The sequence below is a fragment of the Lontra canadensis genome, unplaced genomic scaffold (assembly GCF_010015895.1).
Source record: "Lontra canadensis isolate GAN:19392208 unplaced genomic scaffold, GSC_riverotter_1.0 scaffold66, whole genome shotgun sequence".
Classification (NCBI taxonomy): domain Eukaryota; kingdom Metazoa; phylum Chordata; class Mammalia; order Carnivora; family Mustelidae; genus Lontra; species Lontra canadensis.
In genome coordinates this window covers 1,600,321-1,625,009 of record NW_022631060.1, presented here as the reverse complement: position 1 = coordinate 1,625,009, position 24,689 = coordinate 1,600,321, and the positions used below count along the sequence as shown (strand labels likewise).

At 50.7% G+C, this 24,689-nt stretch overlaps 1 protein-coding gene across 1 annotated transcript in view; it reads right to left on the bottom strand.

Annotated features, from left to right (window-relative positions):
- The window catches only part of CD6 (CD6 molecule), a 37,506-nt gene extending 14,621 nt beyond the window's left edge, over positions 1 to 22,885 (bottom strand). Inside the window, exon 1 of the mRNA XM_032879146.1 lies at positions 22,639 to 22,885. Coding sequence (XP_032735037.1) covers positions 22,639 to 22,696 — 58 coding nt within the window. The 5' untranslated portion in view covers positions 22,697 to 22,885. The remainder of the gene's footprint in view (positions 1 to 22,638) is intronic.
- Between the last annotated feature and the right edge of the window lie 1,804 nt (positions 22,886 to 24,689).

Genomic DNA, 24,689 nt, shown 5'->3' with positions numbered 1-24,689 from the left:
GAATGGAGCAAGATATGGAGAAGAAAATGTAGTCTGTTACAATTTTTCTAAAGCAATGGTCGAAAAACCCCAACCAACGGAGCCACCAGGCACCCCTAAATATTTTTCTTACCACGCAATATTCAATACTAAGTTCAATTATCCTGTGTGCGCCAGAAAATCATCTTGAGTTGTGCCCCCCATTCTGCAGAGGATAGGAAATGCAGGGGTGGGTGTCCACATGGGAGAAGAGAAAGCTTCCCCCCCAGCCCAGGGGGGCGGCAACTTTTCAGACCACAGCCCCAAGCAGAACAGAGCAGGACCTCGGACTGGGTAGCCTGGGCAAGATGCCAAGGGGACATGAAACGGAGGTGACTGAGGACGGGAAAAATGAAGTCACCTTGCCTGGAGCCTAAGAAAATAGGACACTCATCCTCTAGTGTCTCCCAGGCTCGTGGGATTCCTGGTGGCTTCGAGAGCTGGGGGACATGGAAAGGAAGGAGACATCAACACTGGAGGAGAGGCTGAGGCCCCCGATGGCTGGCGGGGAAGCTGTCAGGTCCTGTCAGGGGCTCAGCCGAACACGGCCCTGGGGCCCTGTACACCGCACCCAGCATGGCCATGCAGGGGTGTGAGAAGCACTTGCCGCCCCCGCTCCAACAGACATGCTCAGGAAAGCACAGGCACATAGTAAATGCTTGCCGTGTGGCTGATGTGGGAGAGATGCTGCTGGGTTGCATTTGGGGGGCAAGGCAGGGTGGACAGAGTGGACTTACAGCCACATGGAGGGAGGGGCCCACAGGGAGAACCAGCGTGCAGAGCGTGGCAGGCGTCCCCTGCCACAAAGCATGTTGTTTTCTTTCTAACATTCGTGTGGGGTGTCGTGAGCCCGTAAGTCAACAGCCCTAAGGACCGCGGCAACAAACAAAGCCCGTCAGAGCCAGCAGTTTCACTTCTGGAAACCTGTCCTCCAGAAATAACCGTGATGACTGCATAGAGATTAGAGTCCACATGTCAGAACTGGAACGTTCTAGATTCCTTTCTCCAGCTGGATCCCTCTCAAACCGTGTGACTCAGGCAGATCATTTAATGTCTCCTAGCGTTGGGCACTCGCGCTGCAGACTGGGAACAATAGGCCCCCCACTGCAGCTCATCATAAACATGAAATGAGATGACTCCCGGGACCTTCCTGCGGCCAAGACTTAGCGACACTGCCCAGTAGACAGTCTTCCCCTGTCATTTCTAATAGTAAAAACATTAAAAATCCCCCAAGCAGGAGACAACGGAATTATCTTAAAAGCACGTGGGGGATTGGTTAGGAAGATCCACATTTAAAATATTTGCAAAAAAGGTTCACAAAAAGGGACACCTGGGTGGCTCAGTTGGTTAAGCATCTGCCTTCGGCTCAGGTCATGATCCCAGGGTCCTAGAATCCAGTCCCGCATGGGGCTCAGCGGTGAGCCCGTTTCTCCCCCTCCTTCTGCCTCTCCCCTGCTTGTGCCTGCTTTCTCTGTCTCTCTCTCTGACAAACAAATACATAAAATCTTTAAAAACTATATTCACAAAGAGTTTTTAATGATGTGGGGAATGCCATAAATATGGTTATGCTCTCCCCTCCAGCCCCTGCCCCCGCCCAGCCGGGTTTCAAGCTTCTGAAGGTCTTCCAGGACCTAGAGGGAGCCGGAGTTCGGTCCCCCATTCTGCCCTCTCCTCGAACCCTGGGACCTCTTTCCTCTGTGGCCCCAGCCACATACAAGTAACGGTTCTTTTGGTGATGAGCTGTGGATTCCCATCTATCCCGCTGGATTCTCAGGGCCACGGGGACAGGGACTGTTTCTAGTTTCTATTTTGTTCACTCCCATATCCCTGGCACCTGGCACAGTGCCTTGCCCAGAAGAGATGCTAAAAGGATATAAATAAATGAAACCCAATCTCTACTACAGAAAAAAAAAAAAGCTTCAGAAAAATATAAACACTAGCAAGAAATATACCCATACAGTGAGCTTTGGTGTTCTCCTTTTGTTGCTCTAAATTTTTAACATCTACAATAAAATAAAAATTAAAGGTCTCCAAAGAAACAAATGGGCCTTTTTTCCTGGGGATACATGGCTATCCAGCAGCACTGATACAATGAGTTTTAAGCCAACTGTCCCCGCATTCTTCTACCCCGAGCCTGCAGAGAGGGCCTGGCGGACGGTGTGGCCATGTCAGCCAGAGCCATCCTTGCTCCTAGGGTGTGAAATGAGGAGCTCAGGTGCTCAGTGGGCCAAAGTGTTTCCTCTCCTGTAAATGTCAGCATTGCTGGGGGCAGAGTGGAGAGGTCACTGGGCTGAGCATTAAGGAAGTGGGTCTCAGCTGATTTCTATCATTAGCTTTCTGTGTGACCTTGGATTGATATTTTATACACCCCAGACCTGTTTTCTCACTTGCAAAACAACAGGCTGATAGCTTTCTGGTCTCTTCTATTCCTTCTGTCCTTCTATTATAATTAGATAAAATATATAATGGAAGAGGACATCCGTTGAGCACTCACTGTATGCCCCTATAGATGGTAGCCTTGTGCTTTATCCACTGTACTGGTTATTTGAATCCTCACAACTCCTCAGTGAAGTGGCATAGGGGAGAAAACTCCAACACAGAGAGGTTAAGTAAGTCACCCAAGGTCACCCAGCTGGTCAGTATTGGAGGCAAAACTAGAACCTGGGCAGTCTGGCTCTAGAATCCACTCTTTTAAACCACTACATTGTACAACTTCCAACATCTTATGGAGATAGATGGGAAATCTGTCCTCTACCCTCAGTCTATCAGTTCAGGGGTGGGTTGGTCATATGCAAAGAGTTTTTATTATAAATGCAGCAGAGAAATAGAAATCTGGACACGTTAGAGATTGTTTTGTCTGAAATGAAGGATTGTGTAGTGCTGGGCTGTCCAATATGGTGGAAATTTTCATTTTATTCAGTTCAATTCATTTAAATTGAATTTTAAAAACTGATGTTCAATCCAGTCATTGGAAAACGTCAATGAAATGTTCAAGCCACATAGACCTGCAAATCTACCTTTCCCATAGTAAATTTTATGAAATCTAAATACAGATTAAGTCCTGCTGATGAAACTTTAGTGTCTGGATTGAGGTGGGCTTTAAGCACCAAGCATACACCGTGTTTCGAAGACTTGGTAAGAACAAAAACCAATACCACAAAGAATGTAAAATAGCTCACTGATAGCGTTTTATATTGACAGCATGCTGGAAAGGTATTTTGGACATCTGGGTTAAATAAAATGTATCATTATGTTAACTTCGTCTGTTGGTTTTTACTTTTTAAGATGTGGCTCCAGGAAAATTTAAAATGACAAATGTGGCTCTCATCATATTTGCATCAGACAGCGTGGTGTGGGGGAGACCATGGGCCTTGACAGCTTAGCCATGAGCTGCCCGCGCCCCTTCCGCACCAGCTCTCCAACACAGGCTGGCTCTGGCCCCCTCGTAAGCCCCTGTTTCAACTTGGAGGAGAAAGGGACGATCAGAAGAGAACCAAGCACCAACAGAAGCAGGGGCATTCGGGGGAGGTGTCCTAACAGGGAGGGGGCCGGGACCGTGTGAATGTTTTTCTCTCAAGAACTTGCCTTGAGGTTGTTAATGGGGGGTGATCCATAGAACTGGAAAGAAAAAGGAACAAAGTATAATTCCATTAAAATTGGAAAGAAGTGTGGTACAGGCACACAAGTAACTTCGAACCTGATCCTGAACAGCCAGCGGGGTTCTGTCTTTGAAGGAACTTGGAGGAGTTGTGACACCCAGCAGGGCTGAGTTTACTTTGTCCCAGAGACTGAGGCTGGCTGGGAGGCTTGGCTGGACGGCATGGCCCTTGTTCACAGAGGTGACTGGTGTTGGACGGCTCTGAGGAATGGACCAGGCTGCACCTGCTGGGAACCTCCAAGCCCAGGAAGGTTGGGGTGATCTCTCTCCCCTTCGAACCTGAAGGCAAGTTAGTGACTTGGTGTTTTGGCCCTAGGTTACTTTCTTTGACAGTTTTCGTTGTTTTTATTCATTCCTTTTCTACCTAGAAAGAGCTTGGGGACACAAAGGAAACTCAATGTGCATGCTATGAACTGGACATTTGTGCCCCCCCAATCCATATATTGAAGCCCTGTTCCCTAGTGTGATGGGATTAGGGGGGGGGGGCTTTGGGAGGGAAGCAAGGTTAGATTGCAGAGAAATCCAGTCTTTTTACCTTTCTTGGGCCACCATGCCCCACAACAGAGGATGCATGCCCAGGGTGGAATTCCCATCCCCTCCCCCACCAAATCCGAGGGGAGGTCAAGGGCAACAGCAACTCATAACCTCCACTGAAAGAGAAGAAGAGCTATCATAAGAATAATGCAACATAACCAACTCTGGGGTCTGCCAGAGTTCTGGAACTCCCCCAGTCTCTCTCTTGCTCAAGAAAGCGAGGGAGTGTGAGTGACATTAGGCTGGGAGCCGAGAAATGAGTCTGTGGCTGACCTGCATTCAATGCCATGAACGCCCACGGACCATTCACCACGTGTGTGACTAGAGCAGGTGCCGGGGAGACGCGTGAGGCCGGGAAGATTCTGGGAGTGGGAGGGTCCGTGGCCTTTCCCACGTACCAGGACACCTCTCCAGAAATCCTTTTTTTCATTATCCAGAATGTAGGTTTGGGGGACAGACAGAATAGTGCCCCGAGCCCTCTCTGCTGATCACTGGCTGTCTAACCTTGGGAAGGTCCCTGAGCCCTGCCAGACTTCTGACAGGTATGGCACTGTGTATGGACAGGGGAGGGCATCTGGTCCTCGAATGCACATTCCGTCCCAGGCATAAAGATGACTCCGAGGGCCCTTCAGCCTTCTCCCCGGCAAAAGGACTATTCCAGTTCCCCCAGAGACTGCATTCTTTCCTCCTCCCTCCCCATCTTTCTTACGAAACTTTGCAGAGCTGCCCCACACTCACATCTGGCGGCCCTCTTCCCTGGCTCTATAAGCATGGTCCCCGGTCGTCCAGGAGATGAGATGTGGCCTGCGGTTGCCATGGGAACAGTAGTTCCTCCAAAAGCAAAGGCTTCTGCGGTTCTGGCCCCAAGGCTCGCTCAGGCTCCCATACCAGACTATACCTTCTCTGCAGCTTCCAGACGGTGAGACGAGACACTGCTGAGCATAGAGAATCATGGGCAACTCAATATAAATCCCGAGAGATAACAGAAATATGGGGTTCCAAGAGAGACCAGCGGGCCAGAGACACTGACTTTTCACGGGCCCCATCTGCTTGATTTCCCATAAAATTCAGACCACTGAGTGCAGGAGGTGGGAGTTGAGCCCCTCCTCTAGAACTCTGATTCAGCAGGTCTGGGGTGGGGTGCTTGAATCAAACTTGCCCGGGTTGGACACCCAGCTTCCTCCACACTATGGGGATGTCAGGCAAATCTCATTACATGCCAAGCTTGCTTCACAGGTGTGAAACCCTCCCAGGACTGAAGTCCCATGATAAGAAAGACCCAACACCCAGCCCACAGTAAGTCCCCAAGATCTTGCTGAGTCAACGTGTACAAAAGCACGTATGCGATAGACTTGGGTGCGTGCACGTACACGTAGTAGATGAATAAAGCAGATTACAAAGAAATTATACATGATGATCATATCCTTAAAAATAGAATGAATAGTAACACGGCCAATAATACCTTAAAAAGTTGAAGATGGTCATGCCTGGACCCCAAAATTACATCTTTCCATATATATCCTAGAAAAATTTCTCTGGTATATTCACATGCAGACGTATACAAGGATTTTTACTGTGGCTCTGTTTGTACTGGAAGAAAATTAGAAGTAATCTAGCAGGGGCGCCTGGGCGGCTCAGTCGGTTAAAAGTCTGTCTTCGGCTCAGTCATGATCTCAGGGTCTTGGGATCAAGCCCCGCGTGGGGGTCCCCTCCATGGTGGGGAGTCTGCTTCTCCCTCTCCTTCTGCCCGCCCCCCGCCCCAGCTCATGCACTCTCTTTCTAAAATAAATAAATTAAAAATCTTAAAAAAAGAAAGTTAATCTAACAGCCCACCAGCAGGAAATAATTAAAGATACTATATTATATTCATAGACCGGATTGTTTAATTAAAAGCATGAACTAGATCTGTAACCACTTGGATAGACCTTGGAAGCATAATGTATAGTAAATGCTCAACAAATCCTAGTTACCGTTATTTTTAATAGAAGTCTCTGTAGAGACTCACCTCCACCCACAGTTCTGGGATCATGCCATGGCCAAACCTGCTCTGGGGTCTGCTGCGGGAAGGGGGTGGCAGTGAGGGAGCCCCAGGCTGGCCTGTAGCTTGGAGCCCAGCCAGGAGGCCCAGGTGCCAAGAACTGGCTGAACCCCTATCTCTCTGGCAGCATGAAGGGTCCTCAAGGAACCCAGAGGAGAGAGAGTCTGGAAAGTGACTGCTGGGGAGGCGACCTGTGGCCCAGGCCTTAATGGTCAAGGGGTGTTTCACCGGGGCCGGGGGAGCCGACCCGACCCAGAGTGACTGATTTCCTCTGTGCCGCGTGTTTCACAGACATTGTTGTACAGAATCCTTGTGACAGCCCTGTGAGGTCCCCGCCCAAGGTTCCAAAGCTGGGACTCAACAGACCCAGAATTCAAATCCAAGTTTGCTCCCCATATTCTCTTTCCCCTACTTCGGGCAGCCTCTCTGAGAGGAGGCAGAAGGACATTCTGGGTAGGAACTCCAGCACGAGCAGAGGCCTGGAGGCGGGACAGGGACGAGTGTGCTAAGCGAGGGAGAATTCAAGAATAAAATCCCCCAGAGGTCGGCCCCCTGTGCAAGGGGCAGGGCTGGATTTCAGGGTTTCAGTGGAAGCCAAAACCCTGCTGGGCCACACAGGGTTTTCCAGGGGGCCTGTCCCCACCCACTGGCTCTCTGGAGGGACTCTGGTTCGAGTCTCTGAGAGCTGCTGGAGCAGCAGTTTCTGGGTGAATGAAGCTCAAGTGTGGGCACGGGATGAAAATCCCCCGCTCCTAGGGGCGGGGCTGGAACTTTCGGAGGTGGGCTAAAGCCCCCTAAGATAGGAGAACCTTGATGTCAGGCCCCAGAGCTACTGGGAGTCATCAGCCTCCCTCTGAGGAAGGAACCAGGGTTTCCCAAGCAGGTGACTTCAGGTTAGGACCAGAATATGATTTCAGGTCCAAGTCCAAGCCCACATTGTTACCTGCCAGACATCACGGTCGCCCCATGTCCCCCTCCACAAGTCACATGCAAGATGCTTTTTGAGGTGGCTCATAAGACCTCCCACATTTCTGCCTATCTTAACTCTTAACCAAGAACGTGCATTCATTCATTCCTTTATTCATTCTCACTCTCGGCCCGGCTCTGTGCCAAGCCTCCCACTGTGGTGGGGGACACAGATGTCCTCAAAGCTGATTATAGTAAAGTATAATGGCTATCGCAAAGGGCGTTGGGAAAAGTAGAGGTGGGAGAAAATAACTTTGAGTCCAAAGAGGGGGGCACAATTGGAACGGGTCTTAGAGGATGAGTAGGAGTTCGCAGGGATGAGAAAGTGATGGAGACAAAGAGTTATCCAAGTCTTAGACGACCTGGGAGACCTAACCGGCCTCTTTCCAGAGGTGAGTGGGTCAGGAGGAGCAGCAGCGACCCTCCTCTCTCTGCACACCACTCGTTCTCCCTGCCAGTGGCCTAGCATCACGGGGCTTCCCCATCATTCTCTGCAAAGGTACTTGAGCCCTGACTTTAATAGGGGGAAGCCTCAGCCCCCTGCCCCAGTGATGGCTAAGATCTCCAGTCAGTGCCTGTCTGCATGGTGTCATGGCTCTAGACTTCAATTGGGGATGAGTAGAGGACTGGCTGAATGTTTGATCAGTACCAAGGTATGATGGATTCTTGGAAAGTTTTGCAGAGGTTTGACGCGAGCATCCCAGGCTTGGGCCACCAGCACCCACTGCTTTGGGCTGAGGGTCTGGCTCAGCCAGCTCATCTCTCACCTACTCACTCCCAGCTGCACTCTGCCCTCCCAATCCATTCCTCTGGCTTGCAACTCTGTTTCCAAACTCCAGAGTCTTGGGGATCAGAGAAACCAAGAAGTCACCCCCATGGGGTTGGGGGGCAGCACAGCAAAACTGGAGGTGGGGGAGCTTTGGAGTCAGACTGATGTGTGTTCAAATCCCATCTCTTCCCCTTCATACCAGGATCTGGATTTCTTAACCTCTCTGAGCTCCAGTGGTCTTTCTCCACATAAATGGGGATGGTAATATCACCTTCATGGCGCAGTCAAGAGATTAGCAGAGAAAGGGGGCACAGTTTGCAAGCACAATCCCTTACTGCCATTCAAAAGCCCCAGAGATCCTCAAAGTAAAAGTGTTTTCATAACTCTGGTGGCGGCGACATGGGATTCGAGGTGCCCATAGTCTTTGTTTACTCCACGTGGTATGGAAAATCATATGTTTTGCTGCAGAAATATTAACGTATTTGGTTCCAGTGGCTGACCAGACTCTGGCCGTGACATTACAAAGTACCGTGTCCCCTCTCTGAAATCCAAACATTGTAGATTCTGCGTTGTACCTGGCTGCGTGGATTCCAGAGAGAGAGAGTTGGAGGACCTGATGTGGTTTTCTGTTTCACAGTTACTGAAAGAGTAACTGTGCGGGTCAGTCCTCCAAATTGAAGGCCAGGAAAGTTGCCCTAACTTCCCCTCCCTCTTCTCCTCTCCTTACCTTTCCTAATGGAAACCCTCCTCCAAAAAGAAGCTTGAGTATAAATCAATAAGGAAAAGGCAAGCAATAGAAAAATGGGCAAACAGCCAGAAGAGGCATTTCAGGGAAGGGAAACACACAAGACCCATAAACTTGTGGAAGGTATCCAGCCTCACAGTCATCAGCCAAATGCAAAGTAAGGCCACAGGGAGATATGATCTTACACCCACTAGATTGTCTATAATTAAGAAGTGGGGTAACACTGAGTGTTAAGAATGGAGGTCAGCAGGGACTCTGAACATTGCTGGAGGAAGCAGAATTGGGACAACCAGTTTAGAAAACACTGCCATAGTCGTGGCCCAGAAATCCCACCCTTGAGGTGCGTGCGCGCACACAGACACACACACACACATGCACACATACACTGCTGGGCTGAATTGTGGAGTGAGTTGTGTCTCACAAAAAAGATACGTGGGAGTCCTGACCTCAATACCTAAGAATGTGACTTTATTTAGAGAGAGGGCTTTCGCAGAGGTAATCAAGTTAAACTAAGGTCATTAAGGTGGGCTCCAATCCGACAGGACTGGGGTCCTCATGAAAAGGGGAAATGTGGGTACAGGTGTGTGCACACAGGAAGAATGCCGGGTGAAGAAGAAGGCAGAGATCAGAATGGAGCTTCTGCAAGCCAAGGGATGCAAGGAACACCAGCAAATCACCAGAAGCAAGCAGAGAGGCCAGGAACAGACACTCCCTCACTGTCCTGAGAAGGAACCAACCCAGCGGATGCCCTGATCTCGAACTCTCAGCCTCCAGAATTGAGACAATACCTTTCTGTTGCTCCCACACCGATCCGTGGTACTGAGTTATGGTGGCTCTAGAAAACTGAGTCACCCACACTTGTGACAAAGGTTGCCTGCAAGAGGCAGGCGTTGGGGAGACCCCGTGAGAGCGTCTAGAGAATTCTGGGAGGGAGAAGAGGGGAACTCACAAGACATAAGCATGAACCCCTCCTTCTCCTCAGACGGCCGGACTCTGACCTCCCAAATGCCACCTGGGACCACTTTCGTAGCTTATGCTGGTGTGGCTGGACCTGAGACCGGACAGGTGGCTGGAAGGGGCCTGTGAGGCTCTTCGGGGAGGATGTAAAGTCCACCCAGAGTGTAAGAACAGAGGCGCTGGCATTCTGGTGGACCCGTTCTCCCTCAAGAGGCTTCAGGAACTTGCCCGGGGCCACAGAGGAGGTGCTGGCTCCTGGGATCAGACACTCGCCTGCCAGACCCCAGCGTCCACGTTCTCACCGCCACCCTGACGGACACGGTTCGAGGCCAGCACCATGCCTGTCCGCACACCCCGCCCCCCCCAGGCTGACGGGACTGAACGCCCCCATTGCTCGGGGGACTTGCAAACTCCCGCCATCCAGAATGAGAGGCCGAGCTGTGCGAGATCTCTTTACAAGTGGTTGTGGGAACGTTTTTACAATCAGGATGACGGGGGTGCCTGGGTGGCTCAGTGGGTTAAAGCCTCTGCAAGTGTTTTCGGCTCAGGTCATGATCCCAGGGTCCTCGGATTGAGGCCCGCATCGGGCTCTCTGCTCGGCTGGGAGCATGCTTTCCTTCCTCTCTCTCTGCCTGCCTCTCTGCCTACTTGTGATCTCTGGCAAATAAATAAATAAATAATCTTAAAAAAAAAAAATCTGGATGACGGGTGTGTATGGCGGGTGTGAATTTTCAGCTGGAATCGGGTGGGAGCCACAAGGGAAGATGGGGGAATTGAGACCAGCCTTTATTAGGACCTTAGGGACATCCCTGCCCCTTTCGGGGGCCTCAGTTTCTCCAGGCTAAAATGGGCCAGCTGCGGGCTGACTGCTGGAGTGTGAGGAAGCTCTCTGGCCTCTTCCTGCTCCTGGTTTGGGGGTCTTCCATGGACTGCCCTTCCCTCTGTCACAGCACTGCCCCTTCTGTCCCCACTGCCCCTGCCCTGACCCGACCCTGCCACCAGCGCCTTGTTTCCCAAACTAGACAACTTAAGTGGGTCAACAAATAGCACTGAATCCCACGGCAAGCGGCTTCATCCTTTTGCAGCTCTCCAGGGCTTGAGGTATCAAGTCAGGGCTGGTGTGGCTCAGCTTTGAACACCCAACACCCTGTGCAAGGGGAGAGTGGCCCAGGCTTGGGGAGCAGGCTCTTCGACACCACCATGTTTATATAGACATATTCTATTTACTGAAGTAATATTTGTTGGAGCCGAACAATGGTGATAGAAGGTTTCTAGGCTTAAATAAACTGACTTACGCTGAAATATGGAGTTGATCATAGACAAAGGTCGTTCAATAATTGTATATGCATAAAGGCGAATCAGATCACGTCCTTCGATACCTAAAACTCTCCAATGATTTCCCATTTCCCGCGGGTTCATTCCAAGCCCCTATGTGCTCTGTGTTTGCCGACACCAGCAGCCTGTCCACCTCCATCCCCTCTGCTCTCCCTCCCTCTCTGCAATCTCGTCCCGCACGCCCATCAACCAACCATTCCACTTCAGGCCTCCATGCCTGTGCTCTCTCCACCTGGAAGGTCCTTCTGCTGGATCTCTCCATCTCTCGGGATTCCAGACTAATCTCATTACTCACATCTCTGCTCAAATGCCTCCCAGAAGCCTTATGGGGACCCCCATCCCACTCACTCTCGGTCTGCCTTGCTTTGTTTTATTTCCCTTGCTGCATCTCTCTCTCTGATATGATACTGGTTTTTTTTTAAGATTTTATTTACTTATTTGACAGAGAGAGAGAGAGAGATCTCAAGTAGGCAGAAAGGCAGGCAGAGAGAGGGGGGAAGCCGGCTCCCCGCTGAGCAGAGAGCCCGATGGGGGGCTCAATTCCAGGACCCTGGGATCATAACCTGAGCTGAAGGCAGAGGCTTTAACCCACTGAGCCACCCAGGTGCCCCGATATGATACTGGTTTAAAACATGCTTGCTCATTTCTCTATTTTCCCCACTAGAATAGAAGTTCCTTGAAGTCTGAGGCTTTGTCCTGTATCTTTAGTGGCTGAAAATGCTGCCCCACATGGAGCTGGAGCTCAACAAATCAATGGCAGGAATTGTAGGTGGGGAGCGAAGTGGCCCTGGGAGCAGAGAGGAGTGAATCAAGCTCCAATGTCTGAGGCTGGGCGAGATGGCAGCCGCTAGAGGCTCGACCCGAGGGGCCTCATCAGCTCCAGCCTTCCAAGCACTGAGCCAGTTGGCTCCTACTCCTGAATCAGCAAAGCAAGCCAAGTCCACGACTAAACTTGTATTAGGAGTGATGGAGATCTAACATCACCATCCAGAAATGGTGATGATAATAACCAGCTCAGGCCAGAATCACCCATCATGTTACAACTAGTGGGTAAAAGTCTGCAGGGGGGCTAAAATTTTTACATAGTCTCAAAGAATGTGCCCACAAGATATATGTGTTACGAAGGAGAAAAGAGTCGCTTGACCTAGCAGACATCTCCTTAGCCAAGCACTCAAAATTAGAACACCAAGATGGGACAAGCTGATTTGGCGTGCCTCTTGATACAGTGCACTGAGAAGAACGCTGAGCATGTCTGTGCTGTTCCTGCCACAGGAGGCATGACTAATCATGAGGAACCATCAAACCAAATATGACTAGGGATATTACACAGATTAACTGGACTATTGGGGCGCGTGGGTGGCTCAGTCGTTAAACTTCTGCCTTTGGTTCAGATCATGATCCCAGGGTCCTGGGATCCAGCCCTGTGTTTGGCTCCCTGCTCAGCAGGGAGTCTGCTTCTCCCTCTGCTTCCCCACCCCCTGCCCCCGCATGTATACTCTCTCTCAAATAAATGGATAAAATCTTAAAAAAAAAAAAAAAAAGGAGTAACTGGTCTATACTCTTTAAAAGGATCGATGTCATGAAAGAGAAAGAAAATCTGAGAAAATGGTCTAGGTTAAAGGAAAATAGAGAAAGACAAGAATAAAGCATGGTACACCAACTAGAATTTTCTTTTGCCTCGATGGTCATTATTGGGACAATTGGAAAAATCTGAAAAAGGTCTGTGGATTATCTATTAATGTTGTATTGATGTCAACTACTCTGTTTTGACATGTGTATTGCAGTTAGATGAGAGACTGTCCTTTTTTTTAAAAAAAAGACAGATGGAAGTACTTAGGAGAAAGGGGCCTTATGTCTACAACCTACTCCCAAAGAATTCAGGCCAAGAGTAAGAGACAGACAGACCCAAAAAACGGGTAGGCTGAGAAAATGTAAAGCAATTGTGGTAAAATGTTAACAGTTGGGGAATCTGAGTGACGAGCATATGGAACTTGCAACTTCTCAGCTGGTCTGAAATTATTTTGAAATAAAATGTTGGGGAGAAAAAAAAAAACAGAGAAAAAGAAGACAGAGGCTGAGGACGGGTTGCCATTGAGGTGTGCAGGAAGAGTGGGTGTAGGAAGCCAGCTCCTTGCCTCACCAAGCTGACATCTCAGAGCCCAGGTCATTTGCGCTCACCTCAGACCATAGTGGACCACAGCCTGAGACAGCGAGAGCACAGGAACCCCCTCCCCAACAAAACCGCCCCTGCCCACCAGGCTGCCCACCCTAGCTCTGGCTCTGTGACCTTGGGTGTGTCATCCCCACTCCCCCTCGCAACCCTGAACTCTGCACCTCGGTTTTCTCCTCTGACAAAGAGGAGTGGATGACTGGCAGCCCTCTGGGGTTTCTTCCAACCCAGATACTGTCATGATATTTCTAGCATCCTGTCTGGAGAGTGTGGCACATTTCTCCAAGGAGTTTAATTCGTTTGGAGAGTGCCTTTACTTTAGTTCAGCCGATGGAAGGAGGGGAAAGTGAATCTCGGGGTGCAGAGTGGGGGATGGACTTCATTCCCGTCCGGGTCATGGTTTCCCACCTCTGCCCCCGGCCCAGCCCAGCTCCCGTGCACTCCTCCCAGGCAAGGTAAGCATGCTACCAAAATTCATACTAAAGCGTGGATAAAATCCTTCCCCTAAGCTCCATTTAGAAAGAGGCAGTGGGGTGGTGGGAGGGTGGGCCGTGACCAGAACGTGACTCTGGTCCCACTTCTGACATGGCTGGAGCTCTCTGAGCACCAGTTAGTGCTTCTATAAAATGTGCTTCTATGAAGGCCAAAGCTGTGCTGGGCTTTGTGCAGAGCTGTGAGGACAGAGTGACTTCTCTGTGTCCTCCCTCGCTCAGGGCTCCGCAGGTGACTTCCAAATTAAAGGTGGGGTGCTCAGGTGAGATCCCCAAGACATGTGTAAGCTCCTTGCCCACACAGCCTGTGGCCCCCAGCATAGGCACCCTGGGCATCTGCCAGGACTGCTGGGAGAGCCCAGACCAGCTTGGCTATGATGGAGTGGTTGGGGGAAGCCTGGAACACAGGGTGGACCTCCTAATGTGCCCAACCACCTCCTAACACAGGTGGAGGCCAGGGAAAAGCCAGGGGGTCACTTTCCTATAATGGGATCCCAGTCTGTGTCTCCCCAGGGCTCTCACAGCCCCTCCATGCTGCCTCCCTCCTAAGGCTGGCCTCTCAGAGGCTCCCTTGGCGGCCATTTTCTGGCAGAAGGCATTCAGGCCACAGAAATCTACAAAATGGTGGGCGGAAACTGGGGCTTCCCTCTCGTCTTTCTCTGTTGTCCCCGTGAGCTCTTACCGTGGCCCCAGGCCCAGCAGCAGTTATGGCGTGGGGCTTTTCAATACCCCCAAGGAGCCCCAGATTTCCCCCCAATTACCTCATGGCCTCATCTCAGATCTGGGTTCTGGAGGTTTCCATCAACCCTGTTTTACAGCTGGGGAAACTGAGGCTCAGAGAGGATATTCATCCAGGAAGTGATTTCTGACTCAAGAGTAGTTTCAAGGTTTTTTGTTCGTTTGTTTGTTTTTATCCCGGTTCCATGACAGCCCAGCGCGCAGTGGGTGAGATGAAAGCCTCCAGAGAATGCAGAGAACTTTCCTGAGAAATCTTAAGGTGGATGGGGTCCGTGGTCCAAATCCTGCCTATTTTCCAGGGCTGGGAAAGAACATGGATTAGGAGTCATAAGGTCCGGTTAACCATCTACCGGCTGGGCATCTATTAGCTGTGTGATCTAGGAAAAGTCACTTCACCTCTCTGGGCCTCCGTGACTCCCTCAGTAAAATAGAGGTAACAACTCACATGTCACAGGGCTGCACGAAGAGATACTTATGAATTTACAGAGTGTGGCCCAGGAGGCCGTTACCCCTATGATCGCCGAGCAAAAGCCTGAAATGTAGGGTTTATGTGTGTAATTTCTGTGCGCCAGTCACTGTGCTTGGCATTCTCATGAGTATTAGCTCTTCGAAGCTTCCTCACACAGCAGAGCGGATGAGTCAGGAGGAAGAAAACAGGCCCTACGGGACCAGCGGGGCGGGCTGGTCAACCCCTCCCTGCAGCCAGCCCTGTTACGCTTTTGCCTTGCCTGTTGGACCTCCAGGCTTCTACTCAAATCAGCCCTTCTGCCTGGAATGCTTTTCTCCCCTCTTGAACTTGACTCACAAGAAGCTGCAAAACAGCACAGAGAAGGCCCATGTATCTATTGGCCGGCCTCGCCTGATAGTGACATATTAGGTAACTAACTAGAGTAAATGACCAAAACCAGGAAGTTCGTGTTGATGAAATACAGCTAACTAACCGATATACATTCACTCAGACCCCAGCAGTTTCTGCGTGCTCTCATTTCTAACTGTCTTTGTGCCGTCCTTCTCCATCTGTCTAGCCCCCTGAGACATCTGTGTTCCCTGTATGGGAAGTCACCCTCTGTCTCCAGGAGGCCTGAGCTATCCTTCCTCGGACTCCCAGGTCCTGAAGGCAGGGTAGCCCCGTGATGGAGAATGCGGGTTTTGGAGACCTATGGACCTGGATTTAAACTCCACATCAGCCACCATCCTGGGACAAAATACAATAAATTTCTGAGCCTTGGTTGACCCACCTGTAAAATGGGGTGATTGCCCCAATGTCAGGGCAGGACGGGCTCAGCTTAGCTGCTGCTCAGAGAATGGAGAGTGCCCTGCAGTGGGTGGTGCTTATAGCTGTCATTGGATTGTACCTGTCGCCGCACCTATCCCAGGCTGACCTTGGGTGTTTTATCGTCTTCCTCACGATACTTCAAGTGTTCAAGGGCAAACCTTCATATCTCATATCTTACTGTCGAATGGGGCCTGGCATACAGCAGGTGCTCAATAAATGGACCTAGATGGAGCTTCCTGCCAGGCAGGCTTTCCAGGGGCTCATGGCTCCTCTCTAGCTATGGTCTCATTCATTTCTGGCCTAGGTAGGCAGGGTAGGTGCCCAGCAGACCCTGTGAGGGCTGGGCCTTGGTAAGAACAGCCCCATTTGACCCCATTTGTCCCCAAGAAGCCTTCCAGGGGGCCTCAGAGGCCCCTCCGGCTGCAAGCGGGGGGCCGTAGTAGCTGGGGGAGATGCCTCATATTCGCATGGAGCCCCAAGGGCAGCCAGCCCCGAGAAAAGCCAGGCCACTCCTTATTAGGAAAGACTCAGAGCTGCTAGTCGGGACATGTAAGCTGAAGTCCAGATACTAGCTATAGACTTTTGGGCCAGTCTCTCAGCCCTGAGAGCCCCTCCTTTCCTCATCTATACATGGGGTTGTGATGTGGGTAAATGAGCTTGCCCTGCAAACTGCGTGTTAACCACTAAATCCTGTATTCACATACGCAAGAGCCTTTTCCTTGCTCTGTAGCATTTATAAGCTAACATTTTAAAGCCCTGCTATGTTCGGGCACTTTCCGACACATTATCTAAATTAACTTTCATACCATGGTGAGGAGCAGAGGGAGAGGGAGAAGCAGACTCCCCACTGAGCAGGGAGCCCCACGCGGGGCTTGATCCCAGGACCCTGAGATCATGACCCAAGCTGAAGGCGGATTTTAACTAATTGAGCCCCCAGATGCCCCGAGGTGGGTGTTTTTATCTGGCAGACAGAAGCTAAAAATCACCCCTGGGTCACACAGAGCTGAGAACTCAAATCTGATGGATTCCAGGGTCCCTGACTCCATGTGGCAAATGCAGGCTGGGGTTACCATGTTGTGCCAAAACGGGCTGGTTCGTTCGTTCGTTCCTTCCTTCCTTTTAAAAAGCTTTTATTTATTTGAGAGAAGAGAATGAGCAGAGGGGAGTTGCAGAGGGAGAGAGAGGGAGACGTAGACTCCCCGAGGAGCAGGAAGACGTGTGGCTCAATCTTAAGACCCAGAGATCATGACCTGAGCAGGAGGCAGATGCTTAACCAACTGAGCCACCCAGACAGCCCCACGGACTGGTTTCTAACAGCCGGATCTCCACTGCCCTGCCCATAAATGGTAAAAGCCTTGAGGAACAGACACAGAGTACAAGGATTTTTCGGCCGGGTCTTTAGTGTTCAATGAAGAAAGTAGAGCCAGAGAAAGGAATGAGCCTGCCCAAGATTACCCAGCAATCGAGAGCGAGAGTGAGTTCTAAGAATCCACCCCGACCTCACCTGTCCTCCAGGTTCCTTCTGCCCATGCTGCAAGGGCTCAGTTCCCAGAGCTGAATTGGGGGACGTGGTCTGGGCACCCTCCCTGACCTCCCCACCTTGATTCCTCAAGGCTCACCAGGAATCCAGGGGCTGCCTAGGGGGACTGGGGACAGCCTGATATGGGGCCCCCGTGTCCAGGGTGTTGTCCCCTAGGAAGGTGAACAGAAGGCTTCCCTGGGCTGTGTCCAGTAAGGGGAACAGACTGTCTAGCCCCATTGTCCTTTCTCTGGATCCGTGTTTCCAAGGTGTGAGGCACACGCACAAAAGTTTGAGAAATGGTTTAGGTGGTCGCTGACCTGGTCTTATGTTAGCAACATGAAGGAAGTTATGCCCTGTATTTCCTTTTCAGCCGTTCTGAGTATTTGGAGGAGAAGATCTCCCAGGGCACTTGTCCGTAATGCCTGACATCTAGAAACCCTCCCATTTGAGCAAAGGGAAAGCAGCCACATGTCTGAATTTAGTGACATTGTTTTGTTTCCATGACATTTATTTTCACCATTACTACCGTGAAGGTGATGTACAATGGCTTTATCTTTAAGGGAGCAACATGAAGTTTTCTCCAAAAATGAGCGTATTTACACTTTAAAAAACAATTAAAAGTATTAAGTAAATTGTCAGATGGCAGATTTCGAAAATACTGGGAAGGGGCAGGAACGAGGGCCCCTAGGAAGTGCTGCCCTTAGTAGCTCTGATTGCCCTGGCCCCGGAGGGTCGGGGTTGGTAGGTGGGAGATAGTGCTGAGGGTGGGATGGAGGGTCTGGGGAACACAATGAGCAGAGAGGAGGTGGGCCTGGGGATTCCAGACCCAGTGCAGGGCTGAGCATGACATGGGTGGTGGTTGATGGTTTCATGGCTGTCGAGGAAGCCTGGTCTTTGCTTCCAAGCCCCTGCCCTAGAGCCTCAGTTAGCTGAATCCCTCCCTGTCTCCAAGAAGATGGCTGATGCTTCAGGCTTGGAATCCAACAGCTGGGGGCCCAATTTAATTCCTGAGCTTTCCTATCAGAAAGTGAGGCTGGTTCAGAGTGGGCCTCGATCAATACAAAGGAAATGAGGGAGTCTGTGGACTGTGTTTCTTACTCGCTCTAGATCCCTCTGTAATAACCCACAGTACCCCAGGAGCTGCCTTGTCCCACATCACCATGGTGGTGACTGCCAAGCGAATGCCCCTGCCAGTCATTGACTCTGGACCAGAGATCCAGACTGAGCAGGAAGAAATATACAAACGCCGGTCATACATTATTTACACATCTGTCAGTTGCAGTCTTGCCAGCAGGGAAAGAAGTGAAAGGATGGAAGAAGAGAATCATAAACACATTTGTTTCATTTAACCCAATCAAGTGGTCAAGCCCCTTGAGTTGGACATGGGAGACATTGAGAATTAGGTCTGTAGAACTTGGGTCCAGAGGTCATGGGTTGAGGGACCAGCCCGAGCCGAGGGCAGAGGCTATCCAGAAGCACCGTGTACACCGGTCAACTGCACATGGGAATTATTTCTTACATTAGGGCAAAACAATAAAAAAGTTGACCTCACGGCAGTCCACAGTGATAGAGACACTCCCATCGGCTGGCAATCAGCCAAGTTAACGGCTATGAGACAAACCTTTTCTCCACGGTAAGTGGCTTTGAAGCCTAAGAAGATTTGATTTTAAAAATAAAGGTCGTGGAAGTACATGAAAACCCCTAGTAATTACACATTCATGCTCAGTGTCAGATCAATTGCGTGGAGCCCTGGATCAGTGATGTTTACCAGCACTTGACTGCTGGCATTTCTCATGTGTGTGACCGAGTAATTGACCTCAGTTGAAATTTCAATTTAAAAATTTAAGAAAATTTGGCAATGTCTGTAAACATTAGAACACTTAAGAGAACTTAATATTCACTCTGTTTAAACATCGGTTTTTTAGATCGGAAAGTATTCCCTGAAATCCTTAGAAAAGGCTTATTTCTTGGAGGTATTTGCAGCATTTATAGGAGAATCAGATTCATTAAATTTGCAAATGCAGCTCAGACGATCTAAGGCAGTGCTCTCCAGTAGAAACATAACCACAAGCCACATGGTTTATTTACAATTTTCTAGTGGCCATGTTTTTTACAAGTCAAAAAGGAAAAGGCAAACTGAATTTTAATAATAAAATGTGTTTAACGCAACCTATGCAAAATATCGTTTCAACACGTAATGCATAAATAAGTTATTAATGACACACTTGATGTTTTTTTTTTGGACACAGCTTCAAAATCTGCTCTGTATGTCCCCTTCTCAACCCTTGTTCACTCGGACTACTGTGTTTCAAATGCGTAATCTGTTGGTCGCTGTATGGGATATCACAGATCTAAGGGCACTTAATTAACTGCCTTTGTGAGCGGTATTTATTATTTAAGGACATTTATTCTGTTTGAACTGATCTGCTGAAATATTAATCAAAGGCTCCCTGAGAGTCACTGTTAAAAATTACCGGACTTATAAATAAAAATGAGTTTTGGATCATGAATTTACAAGTGAAGGAAAAAGCCAGATTTTTAAAAATTTGATTGTTCAAGAAACTTCTAAAGTAGTCACAAATGGCCTTCCTAGTGCCCAACAGCGGCCCCCAAGGACCTCACCGACCATGGTTCAGATGGAATTAGAGTCACCGACCTCAGCATGGCCCTCAGAGGAAAGGTCTGGTTATTTGTTACTATTTCACACACAGAATGTCAGATCTGATGAGCCCTTAGCGGTTTTCTTCCCCAAGCAACCCATTTCACTGGTACAAAAACCAGATCAGAGAAGAACGCGTGGTGAATTAGAGGCCGGGCCCAGGCAATGTCCGGGTCTCCTGACCCCACCCTGTCCTCCCCAACCAAGGGCTTCAAGTTCGTTCTCTATGCCCCTTTTCCCCAGTTGGCTGATCAGGAAACAGATGCACAAACCTGGAGGGTAGGGAGACAAACTGGTCCTGGACCCAGGCCTCCAGGGAGCACCAGCAGAATGAGACAATGTGGTCCCCCCAACCCCGCATCATTCATCAGTCAGCACACACCCGAGCCTGAGGAGAGAACAGCCCAGAATCCAGGCCAGCCTGGCCCAAGAAATAGCTGTTGTGAGGCCCTGGATGGAGCCTGGCACTGGGACTGCAAAGGAGAGCAGGCGAGGAGAGGCCATGACCAGGTCTGCCAGGGCCCGGAGGTCCAGGATAACCCTCCCAGGACCCACAGCTCTTGGGGTGGAGGCCCTGGGACTCCTTCTTGAGCCTCATTCTCCCAGCTCCCTTTCCTCCCTCTTCTCTGTTGTTTCTCTTTCCTTTTTTTTTCTCTCCTGGGAAGTCCTTGCTTCCTTTAGGCAACCTGATCTGCCCAACACACTGATTTCACCAGGGGGAACCCCACAAGCAGATCTGGGGTCCACCTTGCCCGCCGAGGGCTGGGTTCCGCTGGTGTTGGGGGCCTGTTGGACCTGGGTGGAGGGGAAGGACCGCCCGGGCAGGCGGGAGGAGCGGCCTCCCGACAGCGGCCCACCCTGGCCTTCCCTGCCCCATTCCCCGGGCTCTGGAGCACAGGGTCCTGCCTTCCCAGCCCTTCCTGCCAGGCTGTAGTTCCCAGAAGGAGAGACACACCACCGGGGACCCTTCAGAGGCTTTAAAGAAGCAGCATTTAGTGCAATGAAATCTCATGGTAGGGAGGCTCCTCCCTGCTCCAAATGCTATCAGTCCCCCTGGAAAGTAAAGTAGAAAATGACAGTTTGGGGACAGGGTATCTCTATCACTGTCCCCCATGTCCCCTTCAAGAGGGAGCTCAGGTGTAGGCTTCAGGCTTCAGGGTCTTTGCATCCTTTTAACTTTTTGCTAGCACGTAATAGAAATTGGTTTCCATCCCCATTTATTTTTACGTTTACCTTCACCTCTTACTTATGACATATGATGTCAGTTTTCCACTTACAATAGTGACATAAAGTTTCCTCTCAACACTTGTTAGTAACAAGGAAGGCCATTGACTATAAACGTAGTTTCAGAAACATGAAGTAAATATCCGTACAGAGAGTGGGGTGGGCCAGGCAGGAGTGTGAGGAAGGGACGAAAAGGAGTGGGGGTTAGGGACCGTGGCTCCAGGAGACCCTTCATCTCACCCTTCTGAGCTCTGCGGGGGCCCTGGGTTCCCGCCTGCTGTCAGGCACCACTCAAGGCCAGTTCCCCGGGGCTCTGGCAGCAGACCCCTCGGTCCCAGACTTCATTCTGAGCCAAGGCTGGTGGCTGGGGCTCATAGAAAAGGACAGAGGGTGGCAGTGATGGAGGTGGGGAAGGAGGGACGCCCCTCTGACCATCTGTCTGTCTTAGCTCGGGGCAGAAGGTGGTTGAGTTCCAGGTGCTCTTGGCAGAGCCAAAGCCAAGCCACCCCACATGGAGCCGAAGGCTCACATGTTCCCACTCCCACAGTGAAATGGCTTTCCCTGAATCAGTGTGGGGTCAGGAGCTCATGCCTCTAGATAGAGGTGGAGAGAAGAGCTGCCCGCACCCTAAAAAACTCCCCAGTTCTCCCCATTCTCCTAGTCGACTTGGGTGCCCCACCCGACGGGGACTCTCTGGGTCTCCTCCTGAAAGCAAAGTGAAAACACTTGTTATCTCCACTGCCAGGTGGGCCCAGACTCCTGGGTCCAGAATTCTATTTCCATGCATTCCCTCTGTCCCCAAAATGCAAGGTTCTAACAGAGGCAGGATGGGCCCCTGCTCAGTTCCTGCCAGACTGGACCCCAGAGAGGCCAACAGCCTCCAATGAGCACAGCCAGCCCCTGAACTTTCTGGCCACCTGATTGTCCCAGCCCAGATTGCAAAGGGCTTTGGCACCCAGAAGGAGCTCAGGATGGGGGAGTAAGAGCTATCCTGTTCATTTTTGCCCTAAACTACCCCTACTCTGGCTGCACTGGAGCCATCAGCCGTCCTTAATGTCCGTTGGCTTCCCTGAGTTCTGTTTCTGGACAGTTCTACTGTGAATGGTAGAAGCCTAGTGAGTCGAGGGCCTCAGCTTCGGGGTTGAGAATACAATCACCAGTGGTCCTACTTCTCTGCAAGGCAGTCTGCTCCCTACTGAGAGCTGCCAAGAAATAGGGCTGGGGGAGTTCCCAAATCTATGGTGGGAGGCGTCTCCCTCCTCAGACCCTGGGGCCCTCTCTGGAGACACCACTTCTGCTGCCCACACCATCTCATGCCTGGGAGTCTTCTAGCACTGTCCAGGCACAGCCCTGGCCCCTCTGGGGGTTTCCTGGACCCTCTCCAGATCCCAGTCGCCATTGCCAGAACTGGGGCCTCCCTGGGACAGTCTTGGCTAGAAGGCTAAAAATGTGAGTGAGAAAATGACTAGCAAGGGGGCCAAGAGGCCAGGACCCAGATCCTCCAGCACGGGTGGCAGGGGTAGGAAAAGGGGCCCTACCTGAGAGGGCTGCTGTCAGCAATCCGACGATCACAAAGAACCACATGTCTGGTGCCATCTCTGACTGCTATGCGTGCCTGCCCACAGGAAGGGCCATCCTGGGGTCCGGAGGGGGATGTGGCTGCTATGAACTCCTCGTACCCTCTCGGACCTTTGCTGCTCCTGTTTATAACTTTCTGTCTTCAAGACAGAGAGCACTCCTTTGCACGCATGTGACCAAACCCAGCCTGTGAGTGTCTCTCACGCCTCTGCGCTCTACTTGTGGTTTTGGTCTCCAGGAAGCCAGGCTGGTATCACAGGGGGTGAGAGGGAGAGCCCAGCTGCCTCTGCTGTGAGCCCACCCAGCCTGGCTGAGCCCAGGAGTCACAGAGTAGAACACACATACACATACACATACACACACACATTTCTTCCTAGTGTCTCCTAAGGAAAAAGGAAGTGAGAGCATGCTTCCTTTCTGGAGACCTGATTCATAGTAGATGCTCAATCAATACATGTGGGAAGAGGGGACACATGACCCAAGGCCTCTTCCCATCCCCGGAAATCCAGCTCTTCTGGGATAAAACCCCAAGACTTAACTTTCGTCCTTGGGTGTGTTAATGGCTGGGCAGGAGGGTGTGGTCTTGTACTTTTGAGAAGAGAAAGCCTCAGATTCCCTTTAGAGGATTGTAAGTGGAGAAGACCTGAGAGATGGTTGGTCCCCCTCTCCTTACAGGCTGGAGGTGTCCCCTGAGAAGACACAGGAGACTATAGGACCCCCCATTGGTGAGCATTGGGCTGGGTGTTCATTCCTCAGGCATGGGGGCTGGTCCAGGAAGGACGAGCAGTGTTTCAACAGACAGAGGTGGTGGAAGGCCTCTGGAAGGGCCAGAAGGAACGGCAGGAGCAAAAGGCCAGGCTGCTGGGGAAACGTTGAGTTGTTCAGTTGGTCTGCTGTGGATGCTGTGTGGGTTTTTATTTTTTAAAGGTTTTATTTGTTATTTTAAAGAGGGGGAAAGAGCATGAGTGGGAGGAGAGGCAGAAGGAGAGGGAGAAAATCCCAAGCAGACTCTGCACTGAGCATGCAGCCCGAGTCAGAGCTCGATCTTACATCCCTGAGATCATGACCTGAGCCCAAAACCAAGAGTTGGACACTCAACAGGCTGAGCCACCCAGGTGCCCCTAGTATGTTTAATTTACCACTGTGCTCCCTGTGCGGCACATCGTAGATGCTGCATGAATGTTGCTGAGTGAATGAAGGGACAGATAACTTAGTTTGGTTGTATAAGCAGGACCCTCAAAGAAATTGAGTCCAGAGGAGACTGGTTCCATCCTGGCCCTTCCCTATGGGACCTCATCTCAGCTTTACCTGTCCTGGCCTGACACTTGCTTCCTCCCCGTTTGACTTCATTTCCCCATCTGTGGAATGGGGAGGATTTCTCCACTGGGTCCCAGTCCAAGGGGCCATCTGATGTTGCAGGTTTGGGAGCCACAGAGAGTTAAGCCCCTCTGCCTTAAACCGGGCCCAGACCTGTGGGGTGAACCTGACTCCGGCACCAGTGGAGGCTGCCCTCTTGTGGAAGGTCACTGGTAGCACAAGCCGCCGATGGGGACCTCCATCCCCTGGGTTCACCTCCATTCAGCTGATGCTTAGGGGAGACTTTGGTGTGGGGAACTCTGGCATGGGGTGTGTGGAAGGTGAAAACAGGAGACCGTATCCCTGCCCTCGAGGAGCATGGCGTTCACAAACCCAGGTGACCAAACCACAGGTCGGTGTAAGAGAACACAGCTAAATGGGCTGGAGAGGATAGCTAGGCTTCCATTTCTGACAATATGATAAGCAGCATATACTGAAAGTTCTCCTGATACAAAACACACAAAAAAGAGTGGGGAGGGGGACAAAAATATTTGTAAAAATTTTTAGAAATGCAAGGTTGAGGTGGCAAGAAAGTAATGATAATTATCAGAGCCTAAAATAACAGGAAAGCACAAATCCAAAGAGATCATTGAGAGCAGAAGCAGAGGTTGCTCTGAGGTGTCTGCTGATCGCAGGTGGCCAAGGTTTTCAGTGT